The 27,230-nt window shown below is 38.7% G+C and overlaps 2 protein-coding genes across 3 annotated transcripts in view; both read left to right on the plus strand.

Moving 5' to 3' along the window:
- Positions 1-994: 994 nt before the first annotated feature.
- TIMM10 (translocase of inner mitochondrial membrane 10) lies at positions 995-9,768 on the plus strand. 2 transcript variants are annotated; one of them, XM_075217216.1, is made up of 3 exons: positions 995-1,097; positions 3,326-3,438; positions 9,374-9,768. In XM_075217216.1, exons 2-3 carry the CDS (start codon positions 3,368-3,370, stop codon positions 9,573-9,575), a joined length of 273 nt encoding a protein of 90 aa, XP_075073317.1. In that variant the 5' UTR covers positions 995-1,097; positions 3,326-3,367; the 3' UTR covers positions 9,576-9,768. The 2 variants fall into 2 exon arrangements, with proteins under 2 accessions (XP_075073317.1, XP_075073318.1); XM_075217217.1 differs by lacking the exon at positions 995-1,097 and adding an exon at positions 1,117-1,190.
- A 992-nt stretch (positions 9,769-10,760) lies between these two features.
- Positions 10,761-27,230, plus strand: part of SLC43A1 (solute carrier family 43 member 1) — a 56,448-nt gene continuing 39,978 nt past the window's right edge. The window contains exons 1-5 of the mRNA XM_075217209.1: positions 10,761-12,294; positions 21,263-21,496; positions 23,364-23,568; positions 25,030-25,085; positions 25,374-25,450. Coding sequence (XP_075073310.1) covers positions 21,343-21,496; positions 23,364-23,568; positions 25,030-25,085; positions 25,374-25,450 — 492 coding nt within the window. The 5' untranslated portion in view covers positions 10,761-12,294; positions 21,263-21,342. The remainder of the gene's footprint in view (positions 12,295-21,262; positions 21,497-23,363; positions 23,569-25,029; positions 25,086-25,373; positions 25,451-27,230) is intronic.

A 27,230-nucleotide genomic window follows, 5' to 3' on the forward strand; every position in this document is an offset into this window, starting at 1 on the left:
AAAAAAGTAATAAGTATTTAGGTCAGGACAGAAATACTTATTTTTATATATATTTTTTTCAATTATATTTCTGTCAAAGAATAATTTACAGCTACCTCACACTGTGCCCCTGCATCCACACACTCTGTGCTCCCTCTGCATCCACACTCTGTGCCCCCCTCTGCATCCGCGCTGTGCCCTCTGCATCCGCGCTCTGCCCCCTCGCTGTGCCACCTTTGCATCCGTGCTGTGCCCCCTCTGCCCCCTCGCTGTGCCCCCTCTGCATCCACGCTGTGCCCCCTCTGCATCCGCGCTGTGCCCCCTCTGCATTCGCGCTGTGCCCTATCTGTGTCCCGCCGTGGACAGGAGGAAGAAAAAAAAAGAGAAACTTACCAATCCTGCAGCGCCCAGGACCCAGCATCCTCTCTCCTGCCGCTTCTCAGTGAATATGTTGGGCGTGATGACGTCACATTCAGTGAAAAGGGAGGAGGATGCTGGGTCCCGGGCGCCGCTGCATTGGTAAGTAGTTGTTTTTTTTTTCCTTCTTCTTCTTCTTCCTGTCCACGGCACCCCTGTGACAGCGCCACGGCACCCCTGGGAGCCGTGATGCACAGTTTGGGAACCTAGGCTCTAGGGTTAAACTGTAACCTACATACAATGTATGGTTTGAAAAATAATTAATGTAGATTGAATTTGAGGAAAGTAATATTAAAATGAACCTGGTGGGATTAAGTGAGATTTCAGCAGTGCTTTACATTGACCGGGCAGAAACCACCATGAGCACATTTCAAGCGCCTGTGTCTATATCCCTTAAAACAGTCTGCATATATGATATGCCACTTATATGAGAAGGGCAGGTGTGACTAATAAATCCTGACACTCATTGTAGATCGTGGGCAACGGGCAACTGAGGTCAATTTCACATTTATTACCTTGCTGTACCCAAGCGAGCCCCACAGGTGGCGCTTGTGATCTGTGTTTCGGAATAACTCAGACATCACTTGCACTCTATGGTTTCAGACAGCGTTCCACTACCCGTGCCCTTGGACTCTATCGTCCTGGGGAGGAAGTCACTGCTAGTCAATGTAATACACGTGCTTCCGGCACTGGCTCTGTAGGTGAGTGCAGTGATTGCAAATGTCTGTCTCTGTAGGGTTAAAGCAGTGCTTGTTAAACTACAGGGCGCATTATGTCTTACCAGACAATGACCGGTAGGACATGTAACTTGTAGTTCCACAGCTGCCCGAATAATCTTGTTTTGAGACAGTAATATGCACTTCTGTATATAGACCCTGTGTACTTCAGTTGGTGACTGAAAATATGAAAATACGTTGTTGGTTTTTTGTTTTTTTTTACTGTAGCCTATATGGACTGTCAGACGCCATCAGTTGTAAACTGATGGCGTCTGACAGTCCTGTAACTAGTATAAAAGAAAACCTACCTATCTCGTGTGATCGCTATACCTCAATAGTGGTCTAGTAAAATGAATGGCCTTTCAGTCGCACACATGCTTTGTCCCTGCCAGTAAGATTTCTCGCTATTAATATTAAAGTCTTGTGTTCAAATAGAAGCAAGTTTTTTCTATTTACCGAGCCCCTTATAAAATATGTACCTTAAGCCGACTTACTACCTATTTATTGCTTTGTGGATGCGCACACACATTTGTTACTGCGCAGTATGCAAAGTCTACATTATACACACTGCATTGTGAGCGTTTTAATGCTTTAAATACTACATAAGACATTTATGGGAAGTTTAGTAGGATTGCATGAATATGGGCACCACCAAAAACAATTCTGCTTTAATGCCTTGTACGTTTAAGTTAATATTTGTGGTTTTATTTAGAAATTGCAGAAAATGTTACCTAAGCAGTTACATATGTGCTGTAATCTACCTCAGAAATATCCAGTCTGATTTGGTCAGGTATGGTGGAAGAAGCGGGCAAAGTGTATGGGGGGGGGGGGGATTTGTTCGAATTGAAAGTGTTTATATCTGCACTGCAATACACATGAATAATGTAATGCAGTTTTGTGCCACACATTTGTGGCCAAATAATATATTGATCTGGTTGTGTGGCAGTCAAGTCAGACAAACATATTGCAACATATTAACTGCCCTAAACCGACGTCAGGGCAGTGTTCTATTTTTTCCAATTAAGAGTGAATGCATAATTGTTTTCAGGAAACACAATTCTTGGTAGTAAAGGTCACATAGCTAAAAGACATGGAATAAACAATTTGAAAGATAAGCAGAAATTACATAATGAAATGGCACAGCAAGAACAGGTTTATAAATAGCAGTAATTACCAAACCAACTTTCTGTTCTGGGTTTGTATATGTTGGTTAAACATTGTGGAATCTACAACTGTTAGATGACTGCAAAATAATAGTAGTTGAGAAATGATGTTCATTGATATTGTATACCAATAATGTTTTTAAACTTCTTAAGTCCGTTAGTGAGTATTCTACCAAAGACTTAAATGAACTATTGTGCTCGCCTGATCCATCTTTATGTCCTTAACTATTAGCCTTGCCCTATTAAGTCACACGGCTTATTTGGAAATGTGCATGATATGAAATGCACACAGTGCAGTAAAATATTAGGATCACTAAATGCAAACAACTTGGAAGAGGATTTGTCACTGTCCTATGTAATAATGCTATACTATTATTATGTTGTAACAGTGAGCATGCACCAGCTTTTGATTACACAAATTCTGTGAGCTGCATTAACATTTATTTATGTTTTAGTAGTTTTACTGTATGCACGCTTAGTCTAAATTAACCTTTGGATAACCTCTCAATATAACATTCCATCCCATTTGAGGTGTGGTCCAACACCTTTATTGGTGGAATATTTTATAATCTGGGACCTTGCTGGCCATATTCCTGCTTTGTGACATGGTATGTCTGTTCTTAAGGACATGTGCATGGAGTACTTCCAAAGTAAAGACAACTTTAATGTCCCTAAGAAAAATGATAGTCAAACAAGCTGTATTTTAGGAGAAATATTTTTTTTAAAAAAAATAATGAAAGGGTTGAAGTTGGCTAACATTGCGATGACAGGCAGAACTTTATAGTAATGTGTACTTCAATCTCAGACCAAGCATGCTCCACTGTTTGTGCTTAGTGGGAAAATAAGTGCATTTGTTCAAATTACAATGTACTATTCCTTTGCATTTCATTACAATTTACTGTAGTACTTTGTACAAAAAAAAATGCTGTACTGTAAATATCATGCTTTTTATTATAATATGTACACTTTGTAAAGTCTAGGTTGTCTTGAGTACAGACATTTTAGCAGATGGTGCCTGCGCATCTGACTATGTTGATTTGCTTTCTACAGGAGTGCTTATCCACATGACATAAAGAGCACAACTTTGACCAAATGGATCCTTTAAAAGCCCAGCAGTTGGCGGCAGAACTGGAGGTGGAAATGATGGCAGATATGTATAATCGGTAAGAAAAATGCTGTCAATTTAACGTTTTTCTTCAGTATTGCTGTATTCATTGTAATGCCTTATCTACTGTTTTGCACATCTACTATTTAGAGTATACCTGCTTGGGTCCTTACTCGTATTAATCTGTTCAGTGGGACCCTCTTCACACTTAGCTGGTCAAACATTGGCTGTTCCTGCCTCTCAGACAAAATAGTAGAACTAATTTACTATTATATCACATATGTAGGTGGTGAAATTGGACGCACACAGCATTTTATTATTATCGTCGATTTTTAAGTCGTCGCAGTGCTTTGCAGCACTGTTCAGTAGGGAAAACAAGACATACAATGTAGGCAAAATAAACGTAGACATGAAAGCAAAGGGTATGAAGGACCCTGGTCATTAGAGAGCTTACATTCTAAGTGGAAGAGGGTACAGCTGAAACAAGAGGAGCAAGTGTGGTTCAGAGTGGATTGGGTACATTAGTGTGAATAGTGTTATCGTGAATAAGATCGCCTCTAAATAGAGGGGTTTTCAAAGAGCATCTAAAGATTTAAAGGCTGTGGGAAAGTCTGGTTGAGCGTGGTAGGGAATTCCTTGTGGGAAGCAGCATTGGAGAAGTCTTGTAGGCAAGAGTGAGAGGTGGTTACTAGTGATGGGTAGTTCACAAATGATTAGTTCAAATGAACTAATCTTCAAAGTGAACTAAATCATTTAGTTCACAGCTCTGGCAAAGATTAGTTCACCAGGAACTAAAACAAGTGGGAGGAGTTAGAGATATAGCAGAGCAGCTCCAGCAGCCGCCTCACTGTCTCATTCACATTGGCTCTTTTGTTTCTATTCAGCTCTCTCATTTGATACTCATGAGTCAGTACCTCTAAACTACTAAATGTGGCACTGCTGTGCTCAGACATTGTGTGAGACTCTGGAGCTGATCACTGACTGTGAGTCATTAGTCATTCTCCTCGCTCAGGAGTTCATTAGTTCATCTAGATCATTTCACTCTCCGACTCATTTCACTCTCTCAATCATTTAGCTCATGAGTCACAGGAAACATTCTCTTCCCTGTCAGCTCAAGACACACTGCACTGCTGAGTGCTGCATGTTATATACTGTAGTTCTGTTTACTGCACCATATATACAGGGGAGATGTATTAAACCTTCAAGAGAGATAAAGTGCAAATGTTGCCCATAGCAACTAATCATTTTCTGCCATTTTATAGACTCTGCTAGATAAATGACAGAAGCTGATTAGTCATAATTGCCAACATTATGTTGGTTACGTCTGGGAGTTCCTGGAGCGAGGTATAGGCGTAGGAGGCTGGGCTTCGTGAATTGCTCCATTTTGGCCCCGCCCCCAGTGACGTGATGCCTATTTTGGGTCTTTTTACAGCTGTAAAAATTCTCCCCTAAGGTTTGATACATCTCCCCTATATCCTGATTGCACTGATCGCAATTTTAAAAGCAAGAAAGTGACACTTTATAATACTCTGAATTTGGGTCTTTTTCATTTGCATATTATGGAAATAAAAAATAATAATGAAAATGTAATTAACTTTGCAGAGCTCAACATGTCACTACTAGTTTTTGTATAAGTGATTGCCCTTTTTAAAATATTAAAAATGATCTGACATATTAAACTTATCTGATAATTTTAACAGGACTATAACTCATCTACAGTATGTGTAATAGACTAATTCTATGTCTCTAATCACTTCTCTCAGCAGTGTTCCAGAGCCAGTGATCTAACTGAGCTAAATGAACTACTGAGTCAAATGAGTGAAATGAACTAATCTTTTGTGTGAACTAGATCAGAATGAACTAATCTTCAAAATGAACTAGATTTCCCATCACTAGTGGTTACTCAAGACAAGGTGCAGGTCAGAGGTGGATCTAAGAGGGCGGGAGGGAGAGTATTTTGATATGACTTTTGAGATGTATGCAGGGGTAGTGTTGTTGCTGAGGGCTTTGTAGGTAAGGGTGAGTAATTTTAATTTTATTTTGGAGGACACAGGGAGCCAGTATAGAGGTTTGCAAAGTGGTGGAGCATTTTTCCACACAGAGCACACAGATGAAAAGTAGGCTTGTTAGTGCCGTTGGCTGATAGTTATTGATTTACAAGCATGCCTGAAAGTGATCTTATCAATTTATAATTTGTGTTATTCATGGGTATTTTAAGATTTTGGGGACATATGATGACAACTTGCTTATTTGCAGTCTGTGTTAGGAGTACAACCCTCTTTGACATTATGCAGAATTCACAGTTCTGATGAAAAAATTAAAATAAAATAAAATTGTTCCACATTTGTGCGAAAGGCAAAATGAAGAAAAAGTTTTATAAATATGTTTCAGAATGTCAACTTTAGCATTAGTTGTTTTATGCCTTTATTTACCAAGGTTTAGAAGAATATTAAAGTAAAATCTGAACAATGTTCTCTGTGTCATATTTGTTTCAAACAATCAGGGGAGCTGTGTGCTCAATTCAGCTGAATACCTGTACCTAAAATTAGTGACACAGGAAGGCACAGAGGCCAATCCAAGATAGCTGCTGTTTAGACAAGTGCAACCATCCAGTCAGCATTGCTACTGTTGTAGTGCAAGATGCAGATGTTACCTGTCACGTTAGGTATGGGACCCTGCTGCATTGAACAAACCAGTTTTTTTTATAGCTATCTCACCTTATAAATGTTGTTAAATATGCATACAAAGAAAAACACATTGAACTGTTTGTAGCTTTGATATTCCAGTTGTCAATTTTTGAATCCTGAATAGTTAATTTGTAACCATGTATCTGTAAATTCCACTTATCTCTGTGGTCTATCTTTTCCCCTTGTGCATCTGCTCTTTCCAGGCTCCACATGCATTGGGTGTTCACACTTTTTGTAGTAGCTGTTTTGTCTTAATCTTTGTTTTTCTCTTTCTCCATCCTTATTTTTATAATTACATTCATGGTGACTCCATTTATTTCCCTGTTGTTCTCGGTGTCTAATTGCTCTCTGTGTCTCTCTCTTTTTCGCTCTCTGTCTCTGCTTCTTTCTGCTTTTTTTTATTTCTAATCCATTTCTCATGTTACATTTTTTCTGTCATGTTCACCATTTAAAAGTATCCCTCGCACAAATCCGACTTCCTCTGTCCTGTCTCACTGAGCTAAGTGTCTGTGTTATACATGCCAGTTAATCTCTGCTACAATTACTGGGGTGATATATAGTCAGGGCCGGACTGGGACTAAAAATCAGCCCTGGCATTTAAAGCACACAGGCCCACCTCTGTAGATGAGCAGGGGAAAAACCGCGTTCCGCAGCGCATTTGCGGCGTAGCTACATTATGTTGGGGGCGTGGTCAAAATGGTGCGTTGATACATACATTATATTAAAACATTACATTTATCAGGCCCTCCCCATCCACATTACATCACCCCCCCAGACACATTATGACACCCCTAGCCCACTGTACTTATCTATGCTTCTAATGCTGCTGACATTCCTGTAGAGTGAGCAGGGAAGCTCTTTGTCTCACCAGATAAATAAATCTCATGAAACTTAGAGCTCCTCGGCTTGCTCTGCAGTCTGTGTCCTGCCCTGGACTGGGAGCACAGATTCCTCCTGCTGACCAGAACTGGATTAAGGCTCGTGGGGGCCCGGGCACTTAAGTCAGGAGGGCTTCTATGATGTTATTTGGCTATTAGACACATTTTTGACAAATACACAGGCAATACTGTGTGCACTACTGTTAGGTGCACGCAGTTCTGCCTTAACAAGCAGTACAGTGTGAAGCAGGACATATCTCCCAACTGTTCTTGTAGTCAGACCAAATCCTGACTAAGCGGGATAGTCACCCACCAAATTCAGAGCAGTTGGCAGACTGTCCTGGTCTCTCCTACCTATCTTGTCATGGTCACCACTTGTGGCTGCTGGTGTCTTTATATCAGTTGTCTGGATCCTGGAATGTTGGATGCCCTATTTGGAGAAAAAAAAATTAGTACATGAAATTTAGCCCCGGTGTTAAATCAATATAGCATCCACTTTTAAAATTAGGCCTCAATGCAGCCACAACATTAAAATACTTGTATTCACATTTGATAAATACATCTATTTTCCTCCAACTAGCCCTGACATTAAATAGTATTCCCATTTAATAAATAAAACTATTTCCCTCTCTCCAAACAACTCCAGCAAGAAATTAAATAGCATTTACGTTTAAAAAATATATCCATTTCCCAAAATCACCCCAGGCATTAACTCATAATCACATTTAATAAATAGACCTCATTTTCCCCAAACAGCCCCACATTCAATTAATAGCTCCTAAACCACCCCAGCATTAAATTAATAATCCAATCACCCCATCTTAAATTGTTAGGCCCCACTATTAAATTGCCCCACCATCACCCCACAAATAAAATAACACCCAATAATTAGCCCCTACCTGCAATTCACCATTAGATTAATAGCCTACCTCCCACATTATATTAAGACCCTCCCCCCTCACACATTATAGTCATACACCGGCTCCCCCACACACACATTATGGTCATACACTGGCCCCCACACACATTATGGTCATACACTGGCCCCCACACACATTATGGTCATACACTGGCCCCCACACACATTATGATCATACACTGGCCCCCACACACATTATGATCATACACTGGCCCCCACACACATTATGGTCATACACCGGCCCCCACACACATTATAGTCATACACCGGCCCCCACACACATTATAGTCATACACCGGCCCCCACACACATTATAGTCATACACCGGCCCCCACACACATTATAGTCATACACCGGCCCCCACACATACACACACATTATGGTCATACGCCGGCCCCCAGACACATACAGTAGTCATACCCTGTCACACACCCAAAACATACTATAGATACCGTGTCACACACACAAAACATACTATAGATACCGTGTCGCACACACAAAACATACTATAGATACCGTGTCGCACACACAAAACATACTATAGATACCGTGTCGCACACACAAAACATACTATAGATACCGTGTCGCACACACAAAACATACTATACATACCGTGTCGCACACACAAAACATACTATACATACCCTGTCGCACGCACAAAACATACTATACATACCCTGTCGCACGCACAAAACATACTATACATACCCTGTCGCACGCACAAAACATACTATACATACCCTGTCGCACGCACAAAACATACTATACATACCCTGTCACACGCACAAAACATACTATACATACCCTGTCACACGCACAAAACATACTATACATACCCTGTCACACGCACAAAACATACTATACATACCCTGTCACACGCACAAAACATACTATACATACCCTGTCACACACACACAAAACATACCAGAGATCCCCTGTCACACAAACTACACCCCCCCTTACCTTGTGCGCTCCGCGGCGCGCTCTGTAGTCTCTTCTATCACATGGGACGGCGCCTATCACATGGTGCACGTCCCATGTGACACTCATCGGCAGAGCCATTCAGCTGAGGGCAGGAGGAGGGGACGCGCGGCCACACCAGGAAGTAAGTGTAGGACCGACCCCATCGCTCAGCGCACAGACTATCATGCCGAATTCCGACATGACAGTCTGTGCGCTGAGTGATGGGGCTGGCCAGCTACCGGCCCATCTGGCCATCAGCCCTTCTGCCATTTGCCAGAAGAGCCAGATGGCCAGTCCGGCCCTGTATATAGTATAGTAGAGGCCAGTTGCTGCATAGTTAGTAAGGTTAAAAAAAGACATGAGTAGATCAAGTTTGAACTATCATATAATGTAATTGCATAGATTTAGAGCAAGGCATGGCAGTTTTGTAACAGCAATATTCTTTTTATTTTGTTAAGGATTTAAATTCATCTGTGAAAATGTTTTCATCATTACAAATGAACTTCTATTTGCAATTGTGTAATAATTATCCTTTATTTTTCCTAGAATGACTGGCGCTTGTCACAAAAAGTGTGTTCCTCCTCACTACAAGGAGCCAGAGCTTTCTAAAGGGGAGAGTGTCTGTCTTGACCGCTGTGTGTCCAAATATCTTGATATCCATGAGCGTATGGGCAAGAAACTCACTGAACTTTCTATGCAAGATGAGGAGTTGATGAGGAAAATGCAGCAGGGAGTGGGACCTGCTTAGAAACTTTCCTGATACCGGAGTTACTTCCCGAATCTGGAAGATTGCCGATATGTATGTTGGCCTGTTATGATGAGGCCAGTGTATCTTGTGTTTTTTCTATTGTACACATTGTGCAATGTATTTAATTATTGTTACATTTGTTGGCGTAATGTAGACTCATTGAACAATAAAACTTTCTGTTTATAGACTGAAATGATTGTTTTTGAAGCACACAGTTATTTGGTGTCTATGTTGCGGTCTCAATGTGTCTTTGTTGAGTCTAACAGTTTTTATCATGCTGCAAATCTTTAACTTACACACAAGTTAGTTTCAACTATATTTTTTTTATGCTTTTTATCTCTTAAACATTATAGTGGTCACATCGCCTAACATTTGTAGGCTGGATCAATACTTGTCCTAATGCAGTGTATTCACAAGGAACTAGTGACATCACTGAGGCACAACATACCTCACTAGTTACTATGTCCCAGTCATGTCACTGGGTACTAGTGAATTCATGGGCTGCATTCTCATACATCTTTATTCTGTGTACAAATTGGCTGCCTTCATTCTGAGTAGATGACAGTTGCAAACGAAAAATATTATTTGTAATTGAACAAATTGCACTTTATTTCAATATAAAACACATACTTTGTATTATATTACTGTTTTATTATGTTGCTCAATTTGTAGTTTTGGTTAGTCTGTTTTATAACCAGTAAGTGCTGCTATATTGCTCCAGTTGCTGTCAAGAAACTTGGCCTGCTACTAAAAGTACTTTACAGATACCAATATGAGAGAGAACTAATTGTAACCACTAAGTTAACCATGTTTTTCTCATTATATAAATTATATATTTAATCACATTAAAATGAAAACCACATTTAAACAATTGTCTTTTGATGAATTTTGGAAATATGCAGGAAGCATATCTGCTATTACTACAGCATTAAACCTATGCTTTGAGAAAAGGCTATTGTGGGTGAATCATCACTAATTGAAATGTTTTAATCATGTCTTATGAGAGATATATTTGGTAACATTGTATTTGCTTTACTCTAGGCCATTAAATCTGATCTCTGTTTATTGCTAATTGATGATTAGTTAAATTAGCACATCCGTAAATTGTATAAATTCTGTATAGATTCTAGATAAACAATCAAAGGTGCTCTCCACAAACTATTTCTATCTGATTATATTTTATTATTTATAACATCTTGTGTATTGTACATAGTTTTTTTTTTACTACTTACTACGCTTTTGTGGAGCTATATGCACAGAAGGCCTTGAGCTTAAGGACCACTACCTTTTGCTATCAAAAGTCATGCTTTTACCAGTGTTTTTAATGCTCGTAAAAGCGCAAAAATTGATAAGGGATTAAAGGGAATGGAGCTCATTGGTTCTAATGACCCCATACCCACTTACAATCGTAAGTGACTGCAGACGAGATGCGGTGTCTTTTAGATGCTCCATGCTCTCTTTACTCTATTTCATTGCAGGCTGTCAATGGTGGGTTCTCCAATGATTTTCACCTCGACTTCTAAGTGTGAGCACTGGTTATCAGTCAAATGCAATCCTAACACCAGCCTTTGGAAGATTTAATTCAAGTACACTTAATATATGACGTGCCCTGTTTTTCTTTTCAGTTTTTGTTGTTTAAATGACTTGTTTAATTTTGGACAACCCCTGCATGTAGTCCTTATTTGTGGTTCTTCCCCACATCCACTGTTTCTTTGACTTTCAATCCACATCATAAGCAGAGAGGAGAGCACTGTCATAGATGAGCAAATCCTAGCCTTTGAAGCAGCTGGGATGAGGGTGAACTGTATGTGACAGCTAAATGTATGGCTTATGTCCAGTCTTCTGACACATACAGACCATACCTATGTAGCAGCACAGACTGCTCTCTCTCCTGTCAAACTAGATCAGATGCCTAATGCAGAGGGAGGGTGGGTTATGGTTAATCACTCTTTATTCCACGTTTTCATTTTGTTAAATTGTGCAATATTCGTGTGTGTATATATATATATATATATATATATATATATATATATATATAGCATGCCCTTAAATTTATGCAGTCAGCACCTATTTGCATTTTGTGAAACTGAAAGTTCAAGTGTGAGGGTTTTCTGGGACTTGTAGTTTCACAGTAGCTGGCAAGCCACAGGTTGTGACTAACTTCTTTAAAGTGACCATGTAACCTAAAATGCAATTTGATGCATGAAAATAACTATTCTGTAAACATGTACAAGTATCTGCATGCTTTCAAGCTATTGTCCTCTGTTAGCAGCCATTTCAGATTTCTAAAGTATTCCTACAGCCTCCATCCCGGTCAAATCCTTATCTAAATATATATTTAAATGTTAGATTTATTACTGTTGCAGTTAACAATAGCAATTTTTTCTTACTGCTTGTAACAATACAACTGCCAGTGTCCTCCACGCTTTTGGCTTGTAATCATTTCCTGCCTTTGCTCACATTTTGAGCACTAAAAGTCTTTCTTGCATGTATCAAATTTTGCCTTTCCTTCAGGCAGCTCCTTTCCTCCTTTCCACGTGTTGTTAGCCTCTGTTCTGACCAGCATATTTTTTTTCTCTCCTCCCTTCCGAACTCACCCACCCCCTGTCCCATACCTTATAAAGTAGTGTAGTTGTTTCCTGTGTCTGTGCCCTCTACTTTCTTTCACTCAGTCTGAGGGAGACATCTGGTTTAGTAGAATCAGAACTTTATACCTAAGGTAAGTACAGATATGTACATGCTCTACTGATTCTTTATTTCTGTTTAACGAAATTACTTATTTTTTATTTTACTTACTATTCTTTAGCTTGCGCCAATTTCTTTTCTTCTGATATGTGACTTAACACGTGGCGTTCAACTGACAGCTTTTCAGCTTATTAGTATGTAACAATGTGGGCTACATACAAAACTCAGACAAAGACTATTTTGCTAGATCAGTGTAGGATATATTAAAGTGTCGTGTGTAAATATACTTTTTTTTGTGTAGCTGATGTAATGATTTTCACTGTTACACGTGTCACTTGGTGTGCATGTGTTTGTATACAATGTTAATGAGTGATAGGTTTTGTTTACATACTATGGTTAAGTTTTAAGTTCTCTGTTGCAATGAATAAATGACTTATATATGTAGAACTGTCTGATGTGATATTTTTTTGGATTAATTGATCCAAATTATGATTTTGAAAAATAAGTGTATTGTGTTGAAGTTGTAAATGAGTTAAGTGTGTCTACATGTGCACATAGTTGTGGTTCAATATACGTGTACATACGTGTGGTTACCCTTTGTGCTGTAGTAAATTTCTTGGCAGAACCTGTCTTGATAGGGGAAAGCAGTGGGTGTGTGAAAGAGTCAGGGTTGGAATGTGTGGGAGTTAGGTATATAGTTACAGCCACATGGGGATAGTGCAATACTTTCCATCTGTTACACTGCTGACCACCGGTCCTCCGGCTTCACGTTAAGGAGCTAGTTATAGTTGAGCTTTAAAGGTGTACATTCATTTGCTGTGTTTGGTGCACATGATCTAATACCTTGGAATCCCAGCATATGTTCTTGTCAAATAACTATGGGGCCTTTTAAACCAAATCTTTATTTAAAAATTTAATTCAATGTTAAACATGCTTCCTATTCCATTATAGCAGTTAAGTAAAAGGTTACAGACAATGTAAAATATTTTAACTAACTACAAGTTTCTTTTGTCTATCATAAAAAACATTAATGTGCTTAGTAAAAAATAAAATAGTATTTTTTACTGTGATGAAGAAAAAACATTTCTTGTATCTTTAGTTCTAATAAGCTCCTGGAACTTTTACACATTTTGGAATAATCATAAGAGGCTTATTTATAAGGTGCAACTTCCATTTGACAGTTGCTGGTCATGTATACAACTCATTGTGTGGTCAACATAGAGTTATAAAAAAAAAAAAGGCCAGCATTAGGTCTCTAATAACTGATTGGTCAGTTGTGGTTATTTATGCAAGATTCCGTCAGCTCACTGGAAGACTTGAACTCATTTTGGACCATGCTGCTGGCTTGGATAGAAGAAGGGATACATTTAAGAACTCTAGTTTGCTCCTTTGGTCTGTATAAGTACCAGTGCTGGTTTAATGGCACAAATATATTTATTTAGTAGATGAATGACCTTAATGCCTTTTAATTTTCTTAGCTTTGTTCAGGAAACCACATATTTATTCTTAACTAATGCTGCCTTTTTTCTAGGATGGTCTGTCATAATTATCTGACCTGGACTGCATTAATATACTGTTGGCAACAATGGATATTAATGAGAGCTACTCTTCAACATTGCATTAAGGAGCTCAAACTATAGCAGCCAATTATCTTTTATCTGTATAGTTAAAGTTAATCAATCATGGCGTGGTTGCTTATGGTGTAGTGGACATTAGCATCTAAATACATTGTTAGTAAATTAACTTCAATACCGATTGTGGCTGGATCACTAAGAAATAACTTATTCTATAAATTTATTACACTTAGTGGCGCAGTGCGCCAATATTTATCGTGGCAAATGTACTGATGCCATGTTAGAAGAAAGGAAATCCCATGCTAATTAAGCCTTTGTAATCTGTGATTGACCAACACTTTTTCAGCCTGGATGTCTTGTTAAAAAGATTCACAAGATACACAAATAATGCAACCACCAAATAATTTAGGAAATAAGATTGATGTGAATTTTGTTAAATTTAAGACTAGAGAATATATTACACCTTACCACCATGTGTGTCAGAAACACCATATAAGAGCTGTATTTTGTATTTTAACTGTATTATACCATCTGTACTTCTGGTTGATCACTAGTACCTCCAGCTAGTGTGTAATGGTCCTTGTAAGGACCCCTTGAGCAAGTAAACATCACTGGTGGAAGATTCAGCCTGATTACCTATCGCCTGTTGTATCCTGTGACCAAAAGATAAGAGCTTACCCTCTAATGCGTTCACCGGCTGTCCTATGTTGAACCCAGCGTCTCTTTATCAACGCTCTGCCAGCTACCCAGCAGTCCTAATCTGAAGTGAGTGATCAAGCGGTACCAGCCAACCCACAGCAAAGAGGCGCTGTAGCAGCTATGCCAGCTACCCCAGAAGTGAGCAGTTCTAGGAGCTGCTAAGGAGCCTAGTGGTGGCTGCCAAATCTTTTTGCAACTACTGCGCACTTGGAATTCGCAAGTTGGCGATCGTCTGGTAGGGGTCACCAGTAGGAGTGGTCAGCAACAGTCTGTTACTGATGTTGAGAAAGAAACCCAAATAAACGGTAAGAAGAACATTCCTTCATCCTCTTCCTCCCAACACACTGGGTGGCAAAGTAAGCCCATCTGGTCACTGGGTTTTTTTCATCTTGTGTTCAAAAACATAATTATCATCTAAATAATAGATAAGGACTGCACTCCTCATGATAATAAAAAAAAAAATTCTTCCAGCCATTTTACATAGTCTCATCCACAAATCTGATGTGAATTTTCAAACCTGAACTCACAGAAAAGGCATGCTTAACATGTCTAAATGTTCGTTATTTCATAGTATCATGACCATTCTTCTATCAGATAGATCAAGTGTTCTCTACTTCTGTTTACATATCACCAAAGAAACTATTAGTCATAGAATTTGAAAAATTCACAAACCAGTTGCAGTGTCTAAACAGATTGCCTAAAGTCCTCCCTGATATATAAAGCATAGCACAGAACAGATAGTCCAACTTCACAATGTTTCCTAAAAAAAACACTGCACCTATCACAGATATAAACCTCTTCTTTTCTTATCGCAATAGGCCTCCCTTGCATTGTGGCACAGTGGTAAGCGTCGCTGCCTCACAGCACTGGGCTCATGGGTCATATTCTGAGCATGACCCTAACTATAGTTTGGGTTTTCTCCCACAATACAAACATAAACTAATAGATTAATTGGCTTCTAAATAAATTATTCCTTGTGTGTATATGTATGGTAAGGAATATAGATTGTAAGCTCCACACAATATACAGTGTAAATTAATAAACACAATGGTACATTAAATCTCTAAAGTTGTTTTCTTAATTGCAAAAACATAATAATTGATTACATCAGTGACATAAACATTTATCCCCGTTGTAAGATTACACTAAATTTAACCTTGGTGTAATCAGTCATCTTCAGAGGTCACATTATTTAAAATCCATCAGTGTACAATTAAAATGTTTTATTTGGTTTCAAAATAAGAGTGAATATAGAGTTGGTTAATACATTTCCAAACGAGCTTTATCATGAAAATCAAAGTAAATCGTAATTGGAAATCACCACATGGGAAGGATATAAGACCATTTCAGACATTTAACATTCCAGAACTACTGTGAAGCACATCACAAACAAATTAATGTATCTATAATAGGCTAAAAATTATCACCCATGGCACATACACTGCACCTTGTCACAAGAACACTATTCATATTAAGAAGCAAGGTTGCAGGAACATAATGCTCTGAGGATTCTTCTCTGCTTTGGGGACTGAAAAAATTCTTCTGGTGCTCTTTGATCAAACCAGCAACTAAATGTCCCCGAGCTCATAAATGTGTCGGTTGTTGGAGGATATTACTGCTACTACCAGTCTCTTTATTGGCACCTGGAACCACTTACACTTCTGAGCATTGTGTAGATGCTGCAGCACCTTTTTGCTGGTTGCTCTGGCTAAAACCTCTTAATTGCCTACTTTGGATCAGGACTCTTGGGTAGCTGGCAGAGATCTGTAGCAGGATGTCTTGCTTAATGCAAGACATAAAGTAAAGTGTGTACGGTCATGGCAAAAGTTTTGAGAATGACACAAATATTATTTTCACAAAGTCTGCTGCCTTAGATTTTATGATGACAATTTGCATATACTCCAGAATGTCATGAAGAGTGGTCAGATGAATGACAATGAACTTTATCCCAAAAACAGCATTTCCACTTCATTTCAGCCCTGCCCAAAAGGACCAGCTGACATCAGTTCAGTGATTCTCTCGTTAAGACAGGTAAGACTGTTGACGAGGACAAGGCTGGAAATCACTCTGTCATGCTGATTGAGTTAGAATAACAGACTGGAAGCTTTAAAACGAGGGTGGTGCTTGAAATCATTGTTCTGCCTCTGTTAACCATGGTTATCTGCAAGGAAACACGTGCAGTCATCATTGCATTACACAAAAAGGGCTTCACAGGCAAGGATATTGCTGCTAGCAAGATTGCACCTAAAGCAACCATTTATCAGATCATCAAGAACTTCAAGGAGAGAAGTTCAATTGTTGTGAAGAAGGCTTCAGGGCACCCAAGAACATCCAGCAAGCACCAGGACCATCTTCTAAAGTTGATTCAGCTGTGGGATTAGGGCACCACCAGTGCAGAGCTTGCTCAGGAATGGCAGCAGGCAGGTGTGAGTGCATCTGCATGCACAGTAAGGTAAAGACTTTTGGAGGATGGCCTGGTGTCAAGAAGGCCAGCAAAGAAGCCACTTCTCTCCAGGAAAAACACCAGGGACAGACTAATATTCTGCAAAAGGTACAGGATTGAACTGTTGAGGACTGGGGTAAAGTCATTTTCTCTGATGAATCCCCTTTCAGATTGTTTGGGGCATCTGGAAAAACTCTTGTTTGGAGAAGGAAAGGTGAACGCTACCATCAGTCCTGTGTCATGCCAACAGTAATGCATCCAGAGACTATTCATGTGTGGGGTTGCTTCTCAACCAAGGGAGTAGGCTCACTCACAATTTTGTCTAAGAATACAGCCATGATTAAAGAACGGTACCAAAAAACATCCTTCAAGAGCAACTTCTCCCAACAATCCAAGGACAGTTTTGTGACAAACAATGTCAATTCCAGCATGATGGAGCACCTTACCATAAGACAAAAGTGATAATGAAGTGGCTTAGGGATCAAAACATCGACATTGGTCAGGAAACTCCCCAGACCTTATTCCCATTAAGAACTTGTGGTCAATCCTTAAAAGGCGGGTGGACAAACAAAAACCCACAAATTCTGACAAACTCCAAGCATTGATTAGGCAAGAATGAGCAGCCATCAGTCAATATGTGGCCCAAAAGTTGATTGACAGCATGCCAGGGCGAATTGCAGATGTCTTCAAAAAGAAGGATCAACACTGCAAATATTGACTCTTTGCATAAACTTAATGTAATTGTCAATAAAAGCCTTTGACACTTATGAAATGCTTGTAATTTTACTTCAGTGTACCATAGCTTCTGACAAAAAGGTCTAAAAACACTGAAGCAGCAAACTTTGTGAAAACCAATACTTGTGTCATTCTCAAAACTTTTGGCTATGGCTTTACTTTTATCTTTAGATCACAAAAAAAAGTAGGGATTGTAGAGGAACAAATCAGTGTCTAGTATAGTTTATTTTTTACTGGAAGCTGTTCTGTTACACACACTACTTTAATGTAGTGATGTTACACATTTTACATGGGCTGCAACCCCCTTTTGTATACATTTTATTTATTTTATTTTATTTTATTTATACAGTGCTGGAGAGCTATAACCCAACTCACAGTTTTCTAACCAATCCAAGTCGTTACTCAAATTGTCAGTAGAGAGGTGCAGGAAGCTCATCCTTGGCTACAAAAATTGATTGGATGCAGTTATTTTGACAAAAGCTGTGGTTCTAAATATTAAGTCTAGGATATCAATAATGTTTAAAATCATATACAGTATTAAATTCAGAATAAAAAACAAAAGTTATGCATATTAACAGAGAAAGCATTGTGGGGTCCAAATACTGTTATTAATTTCACCTCCTGTGATTTATTTGAAAAAAGTAGTGGGGTGCCAATATTTTGACCATAACCATACTTGCCTACTTTTGAAAAATCATTTAAGAGACCTGCAAATAGCACAGCAAGCCACTGAAGGGGTGTATCTTTTTCCATCCAGGGCACTAGATATTCCACATTGCGTAACTGTAATTTGATAATTTTCCATTTAAAGCAGTGGAGAAGTGGCGGTATGGCATAAATATATATATATATATGTGTGTGTGTGTGTGTGCTAATGAGTGGCGGCCACACTTCCGTACGAGGAGGAGGTGTGCAACAAGAAAATGGCCACCACTCTAGCAGGAGGAAGTGTACTGCAAGAAAATGGCTGCTGCTCTCCAGTACACTCCCCAGTGTTTCCTATGTTGTGGCTCTGTCTACCATTTCTTTGGTCCTGCTTCATGGAGATTGACAGACTCTCTTGGGATTTTTCAAGATCACTCACTATTTTGTGAGTCTCCCAGAAGTTGGCAAGTATGGGTATCAACTAAAAGCCATTAGTGTAATTTTACTTTACATCACTGCTTAGTAAACACTTTGCCCTGCAATTTGGATGTTTAAATTGTTAATACTAGCTATCTTAAACACTTAGTAGTAAACTTATCAAGGTGCTAGTTTCAGTTGGGATTAAATAGTGGAGATGTTGCCTATAGCAACCAATCAGATTCTAGCTATCATTTTGTAGAATGTACTAAATAAATTATAACTAGAATCTATTTGGTTGCTATCGGAAGCATCTGCACTATTCAAACCTGCCAGAAACTCGCAGCTTCATAAATTTACCCCTTCATTTTGTAAGAACTGAACACTACAATTGATATAGGGCCTTTTTTAGTGAGGAGCAAAGCAAAAATGTAATAAATTTGCACCTTGACAAAACCTTGTTCCACTGCAGGCGGTGGGGGACGCGCAAATTTAAAATGTGCAGACAGATATGCCTGTCCTAGCTCAACTCTAATATGCTGAGTAAAAATTAATCTGTCAGTGTTTGTCCGCTACATGCAAAAGCAGACAGTATTTTCCCTACATGAAAAAAATAAATAAATGCATTTCTACCTCTTATATTGCAATATGATTTGTCTAGGGGTATACTCGCTAAAGGTAGAAAACCCATTTAGATGGGACTTCTACCTGTCTATCAAAGCACAGGGAAGCTTTTTTAAGACGGATCGTAGCGATACAGGCACTATCGCAAACCTCATATCGCTGGCGATAGCAATGATAACCAATAGCAGAAATGATTTATTTATTTTAATAAAGCATTTTTCTAATAAAACATACATCACAATTTCTTCCTATTTTTTTTAGATCTTTGCTATAAGTGGAAAATCTTATTGCTGCTTAATGGTAAATAGGGGCCTAAATGAGACATAAGGGCTAGATTTACTAAGCTGCGGGTTTGAAAAAGTGGGGATGTTGCATATAGCAACCAATCAGATTCTAGCTTTTATTTATTTAGTACCTTCTACAAAATGATAGCTAGTATCTGATTGGTTGTTATAGGCAACATCCCCACTTTTTCAAACCCACAGCTTAGTAAAACTAGCCAATAAGTCTCCCCATCTCCTCACCACTTTTCTAACTTGTCCTCTTGCAGCCATATCAGAACTCTCTCCCTTACTAGATCACTCTCTCCTCCATTTGGGTGCAATCCTTCTTTAGTATAGACATTGTACCCCTGATCACAATTTAGCCAATTCTCTAGAAACCCACAACCTTCCATCTTGAACCAAGAGTTTAACTATCTTTAAGCTCCTTCTGTCTTGTCTTCGTTGTACATGGCACTGGCATTATTCCAGAAAATACAACCTCGGGGGCCTCTCTTTCAGCTTACAGCCTAGATTCCTAAACTGACTTTGTACGTTCCTTCATTATCAGTGCTTATTTATAAGGTGCCACAGATTCTGTCGGACAGTAATCTTACATATATGACATATCATCATCATCATCATCATCATTTATTTATAAAGCGCCACTAATTCCGCAGCGCTGTACAGAGAACTCACTCACATCAGTCCCTGCCCCATTGGGGCTTACAGTCTAAATTCCCTATCACACACACACGCACACACACAGACAGACTAGGGTCAATTTGTTAGCAGCCAATTAACCTACCAGTATGTTTTTTTTGGAGTGTGGGAGGAAACCGGAGCACCCGGAGGAAACCCACGCAAACACGGGGAGAACATACAAACTCCTCACAGATAAGGCCATGGCATGGTCGGCAATTGAACTCATGACCCCAGTGCTGTGAGGTAGAGATGCTAACCACTATGCCACCGTGCTGCCCGGTATAGGAGAGAGGCTTGGCATGACCAAACTGTGTTGGTCCATATAGGAGTGGAATAAACATAATACAATGAATACAATTAAGCATCATAAAACAAACATGAGATGAACTAATAATTACAGCTAGGATTGACAGAAGTATGAATTCCATGTGTGTCAGTAAGCAAACAAAAATTCAGCATAAGACATGACATCAGAGATGGACTAGGAAGTTGAACATGAGAAATAAGGTAGAGAGGACCCTGCCTGTGATAGCTTACATTCTAGAGTATGTTCCTTCATCATCCATTTATTCTGTCATTGGTACCAATATGGACCAACACAGTTTGGTCATGCCAAGGATCTCTCAGCAATCTATCCACAGTTCTTAATATAGGGCAGTCCAAACTGTACAAATAAGAAGCATTCCGTTGGAAGTTGCTATATGATCGCAAATATTCTTGATGAGTGACTCAGTACATTAAATCTAATCATATAGGATTGTTAAGCTAATGTGCAACAGTTGAAACTTTTTCACTCTGTAACCTGTGATTTCTCTGAGTACCTCACTCTCTCAATCAAAATGTTTTTTTATTTTGCTTGTGCATAAATACGTGGTAACAATCAATATAATTTATTTACAGATACTAAAAAAAAAAAATCAGTTCCGGCTGTCTGCTCCATTTCCATTTGCAGCCCTCCTGCTACTTCTTACACTGCAGATATGGCACCTTCTCTGCAGACAGCATTTGCCCGGCGTTGGTGGATCGCTTGCACTGCAGTGCTGGAGAATCTCTTCTTCTCAGCAGTTCTATTTGGATGGGGCTCTCTGCTTATCATGTTGCAGCAAGAAGGATTTTATTCACATCTATGTACAGGTGCGCAAAGAGATTCCCATTGCATATTATATATGGCTCTCCCCTGAATTCTGCAAATTAAGAGTGTCACGAACAGAAACATGCACAAAACATGATTGCGTTACTTAGACAATACAGATGGCATTTACTTATCAGATATCATTTATGCCTTTCTAGTGTTAGGGAAAATAAAATGGACATTAATGCAAAAGTTCTTTTCATGACAAGAAGTGACTTTTGATAGTCCATAATGGAGTCTTTTAGAATTGTCATAAATATCACATAAATTGTGGAACGTAAACAAATGTAAAAAAAAATACAACACTAATATCAATATATTTACAAATAAAGAATAAAATTTATTGTTGAAAAGTATGACAAAGTAGATAAGCATAGTATATTACAACTGGACTAATAGAGCTATAAGTACTTTAAGATTTAAACAAAAAAAAGAAATGAGATAGAAAACATGGTATGAATGAATTTTTATTTGTATGTCTGTTTTCCAGGACATAGGTTAGTTAAACCATTCATTTTCATTTGTGGTTGCTTACATAATAACATAGTAATTTTCCATTCCATTGTCAGAAAGTAAGTTTAAGTGCAGGGTACTTTCCAGGCAATCCACCATGAACTTACAAATTAGCTTTAGTCAGCAGCAGCTAACTAAATAATAAACGTAGTGTCCCCTGAAATGCTTACATACTTCTTTATCCCTTTGCTGCCCGTTAAGTTCACTTACCCTTCCTCGTGGACTACAAGACATCATTACTAATCCTTCCCCAGTCTTTCTATCCAACTATGTGTGGTTACAATTGTCTGAGCACAAGTCAACCGCTTGCCTATAACTCGCTTCTGTAGAACCCTCAGGCTATCCAACCTAGGGCATCCAATCTGGCTACTCCCAAGCTACAGCCTGAGCAACATTCTGAGTTATGACCTTTTCTATGTCATGTTGTAGGGTGTCATTGAAAGTTTGGACTGGTGTTTGAAAAACTAGCATATGCATTTCGTAGCTAGCTTTAAAAAATATATACCTCCATATGGTATGTATGCATCTTATGCAGTGGTGAACCAGTCCATTTTGCCTATTATGGATGAACATACTTATGATTGCCTTGATATTTGCAACTAGTCACAATGTATTCACTTGGTACCTGCTAAACCCAATTCTGAAGAAAATGCAAAAGTTTAATTGAAGACACATTCAATATAAACTTTAATGAGAATTACATTCCCATATGTGTCCAAAGCTGTACAAAAAGAGGATTTGTAAAAAAATAAAATAAATGGTGACCCCATTTCATTAAAATTTCTAGCAAAACCTTTTTATACCCAGAGAAAATATATTTTTAACCTAGTCATTTTTAAGTCATATCCACAAGGTGATAATAAAATGATTTTCAGATATCTTCTTTTTGGTGCGTTATGTTTGAAATACAAAACTTATAAATTCTGTTTTAATCCATGTTCTGCACTGAAACTGGAATTCCAACTGACCTCTAGCAAGGCAATTTTGAAAGAATTGGGGATTGCACAGTCCTTATTTCTTATTCACTCTGCTCTCACTTATTACAGTAGACAACAAGCAGCCAGCACCTCTCAGTCACAGCTGTTCATTACTTCTTAAACGGGAACACAATTAAACAGTTATGCCCAGAGATACAGATGTGTGTTCTATATTTCAAATAGGAAAAAATAAATAACTCACTTTATTATGCATTAAAAAAAATAGCTATAGATCCCCACATTGTACCTTTCCCGAAATTAGACCAGCTGAGCATCGGAATTTGTGAGTATCATGCACATTATCCAAATAGCCTCAATAATATGTATTATTATTAAAGTATTTTTACAGTAACAACTCACAGACTCTCTCTGTTTCCAGAGTCAAATTCGTCTGAAGATAAAGCATTGTCCCTTAACACAGCAGCTAATGCCTCCTTGCCGCAGCCTTGGCTGACATGTACTGCCCAGGAAGAGATGCTGAATTTAGGTTTTACAATTGGCTCCTTTTTATTGAGTGCAGCAACTCTGCCCTTGGGGATACTGATGGATCGATACGGGCCTCGTCCACTCAGATTAGTTGGAAGGTGAGTCTATAAAAACAACCTATATATCCTAGTTTTGTTTCTTATGTTGTGACACATCAGTAAATGCACCTGTCTTCTAATGCATTTTTTGTAACTATGGTAACAGACTGAGACAAATAAAACTTGAATTATTAAACAATAAGAGATTAGACCAATTTTTTTTCCATTAAATGATATTCCACATATGTTCAAGCTTGCCTATCTTTTATGACTTTTCGCTAATCACACTTTAATCTGTGTGATACATCCAGCATGGAAGTGTCCAGGATGAAAGCAGTTAAGCAATTCTACGTCTGTCTGATGAGGGCGCACCACTGTACAAGTTGTGGCCAAATGTGAAGCATGATTATATGAAAATAGGATTGGGATTCCCAACCCCAATTTTCTCCTCCCCCCAGACACACTATTACAAAGTACCAAGATACTACTCCTAATACTAGAGTAGTTAGGTTGCCAGATGAAGCAGTGTATATGGGCTCACAATTTGTTTATTGTCATTTCTGCCTCAGGATATGCAATGCAGGATAAAGGTATTATTTTAACAGCATTAATATGTACAATCAGGGAAATGTTAGTCCTGCTTTAAACATGGATATGTCATATATGAAGAGAATTGGCCTGCTGGACACCCAGATATTTCAACCATGACAAAGACAGAAATTCTGACTTGGTCTGATTTATGTTGAACCCTAACATATTACAGAAATCCTTTAAAATGAAGAATAAAGTTGACAAAAAAAGCCCCAAGGCATAGTAAATATAAAGAGCATGTTTTTGGAAACAATGCCACTTTGTATTCTTTTGATTGAAACTAAAGTTGTTTGGAAGAGCTAACTTCATTTTGGCTGGCCATGGCTGTCCCTGTTTCCTAGTACATTCTACAAAATGACAGCTAGAATATTATTGGCTGCTATAGGCAACATCTTCACTTTTTCAAACCCGCACTTTAGTAAATATACCCCTACCTGTCCATGCAGTGCAGGCCATGCCTCTCCATTTTTTCTTTCTAATGTGTGTCCATTTTCTACTCTTGTGACATTGCCTCCCTATTACCAGCAAAGAAGAGGATAATATCAGCAGCATACCCCAACCCAAAATGCCATTAACAATTAATCCCCACTTTTTTAGGCAAAATAATCAGGAATCAATACTTTTGAGAAGCATATAACAATTTTTCTAAATAATATTCAGTGCCACTGTAGTTTTGGAGAGAAGTAATAATTTATGACTGTAGGCTGCACAAATCTGTATTTCATGTTATGGAGTGTTGCAGGTTACAGGAAAACACATATAGTGGTGAAGCAGAACTATTTCTTTTAGAATTTATAAAGATATACTTGTGTTTAAAGAGCTGTATTGAACACAAAATAATTAAAATGGGATTTTTTTTTCTATGCACAAATCAATATAGTACATTAAGTTTATTGAAGGAAACGTGACTCCCATTCTCCTATTTCACAGCTTCTGCTTTGCACTTTCATGCGCTCTGATGGCTCTGTCTGGGTATGATCCGTCAGGTATGTGATCTTTGTGAAAATTTACTATAGTTTATACTTTATTATTTGTTTGGTTATTTAGTTGTTATTGAATCTTATACACTTCCTCTTATGTTGCTCTTTGTCTTATTTATATTTGTATTTTATACTATACTTTTATTGTAGCTGTTCCTTACTGTATTAGATTTTTTTGTAGCTCTTTATAAATATAACAACTATCAGTGCTCCCTTTCCATACTAATGTGTAGTGATCTGTAACTATCTAAATATAATATATTTGTAACCATCTGATTTGTATTACTTTTACAGTGCTAGCACCAGTGATATTTCTTGCCCTATCTTTGAATGGTTTTGGAGGTATCTGTCTGACCTTCACATCTCTAACAGTAAGTGTTCTGTGATAAATACTCTGAACCTCATATAAGAAGCGCACTGGATGCGCACAAGAAATCACCTTGGTTTTTCCTACTCTGCGCTCTCAGGAGACTCCTCCACAAACTAGAAGTGAGCCTAGGTCCTAGGTTTGATGGATGGCATAAAACCCTATTCCCATCAAAAATCAGCATCCTACAATTTAGAATCACTCCTTTCATGACATTAAACTTTTTTTGTTTTCCTCCTAAAATGTTGCATGGTTTTGCATCATTTAATCATGAGACTCAATAGTCATGAGAGTTAGGGGATACCAGGACTGTGTGTTGGAAGTTCTTTTTACATTGGACAAGGTATGCCTAGGAATGCATCACTTCTCTACCTCTGAAAATGCACCCTCTCCACCCTTTATCTCATTTCAATAAATGAGGGGGGGGGGGGGGGTGATTGCAGGGGCTTGCTGCCAGCAGCTGCACACTTTGTGCAGGTCGTTCGGCAGAGACAGGCAGGGAGAGTGTGCTGTCCGACTGCTCTGATTGTGTTTTAAACAAAATACATGACAGGACGTACCAGGGAGTCAGACAGCGAACAGACATGGGACAATAGGAAGAGAGGACCCTGCCTGTGAGCAGTGGCGGATCCAGGGGGGGGCGATCGGGGCATTCGCCCCCCCCCCCTAGCAGCAAAAAGCTAGGTCCCAGCCGCCGATTAAAACGGGAGGGGCGGGGCTAAGCGCGAATGGGGGGCGGGGCTAAATGTGGGCCAGCCAATCAGAGTGGTCCCAGCCAGCGACCACAACTGGAGGGGGCGGGGGCCTATCGCGGGCGGAAGGCGGGGTTAATGCAGGCCAGCCAATCAGAGCAAAGGAGGGGCGTGCTTATGCAAAATCGCCCCCCCCTAAACATAAAGTCTAGATCCGCCCCTGCCTGTGAGAGCTTAAATTCTAGAGGATATAGAGTGAATGATAAATATTAATACTGTACTTAGTAATCAATTATTGTGTTTTAATTTGTAATGAAAAAAAGCTTTATAGTTTAATTTAATTTGATAATTTGATATTACAGAGTATTTTGTGTTGCTCAATGGTAAAAAAAAAACCCATAATAAATCCATTTTGAATCCAACATATAGGAAAATAAAATGTTAAAAATGCTAGAGGGGGGTGAATAGTTTGCAGTATAGCATTTACAAATATTTTATATGTATAAAACCTACATTGAGATTGAATTGAATGTGACAAAATTAGCTATACATGTCTCCTTTCCCCAACAAGCTAGTCACACACCATGTAATATAAATATAAATTGTCAGCAGACATCAATGCTGTGGGCTGGTTCACTTGGGCTCTACTCTGTATAGCACACAGAAAGGGTTGGCACCACAAGTTTGTCTTGGAGTAGTGCCACCACCCTGGCAGTTCCACAAGGGTGTGTACATGGCCCCACCTAAGCTTTAACCACTAAGTATGCCACTTGATTAATATATAAATATTAATGACTTTCATCATCAAAATGTTATTTTGTGTTCAATTTTCATTATGTGTTAAATTAGTCTCTTTTATATTCACGTCTCAGTTTGGTTCACAAACATAGCATTGTATCTTCCAACCTGTGGTTAAATTGTCAAATTTTACAAAGTACAATAATAGTGTACAAAAAGAGAAGTTATTATATTAAATTAATTGGAAAAGATAAACATCGTACCACATCTGGAAAGGAAATCAGAAATTTTCAGTTTTAAAAACCCAGCCCAAAAAGTACACAATGATTCTAATCTAGGAACTAGCTGACAATA

This window comes from Mixophyes fleayi, chromosome 6 (genome assembly GCF_038048845.1).
Source record: "Mixophyes fleayi isolate aMixFle1 chromosome 6, aMixFle1.hap1, whole genome shotgun sequence".
Lineage (NCBI taxonomy): Eukaryota > Metazoa > Chordata > Amphibia > Anura > Limnodynastidae > Mixophyes > Mixophyes fleayi.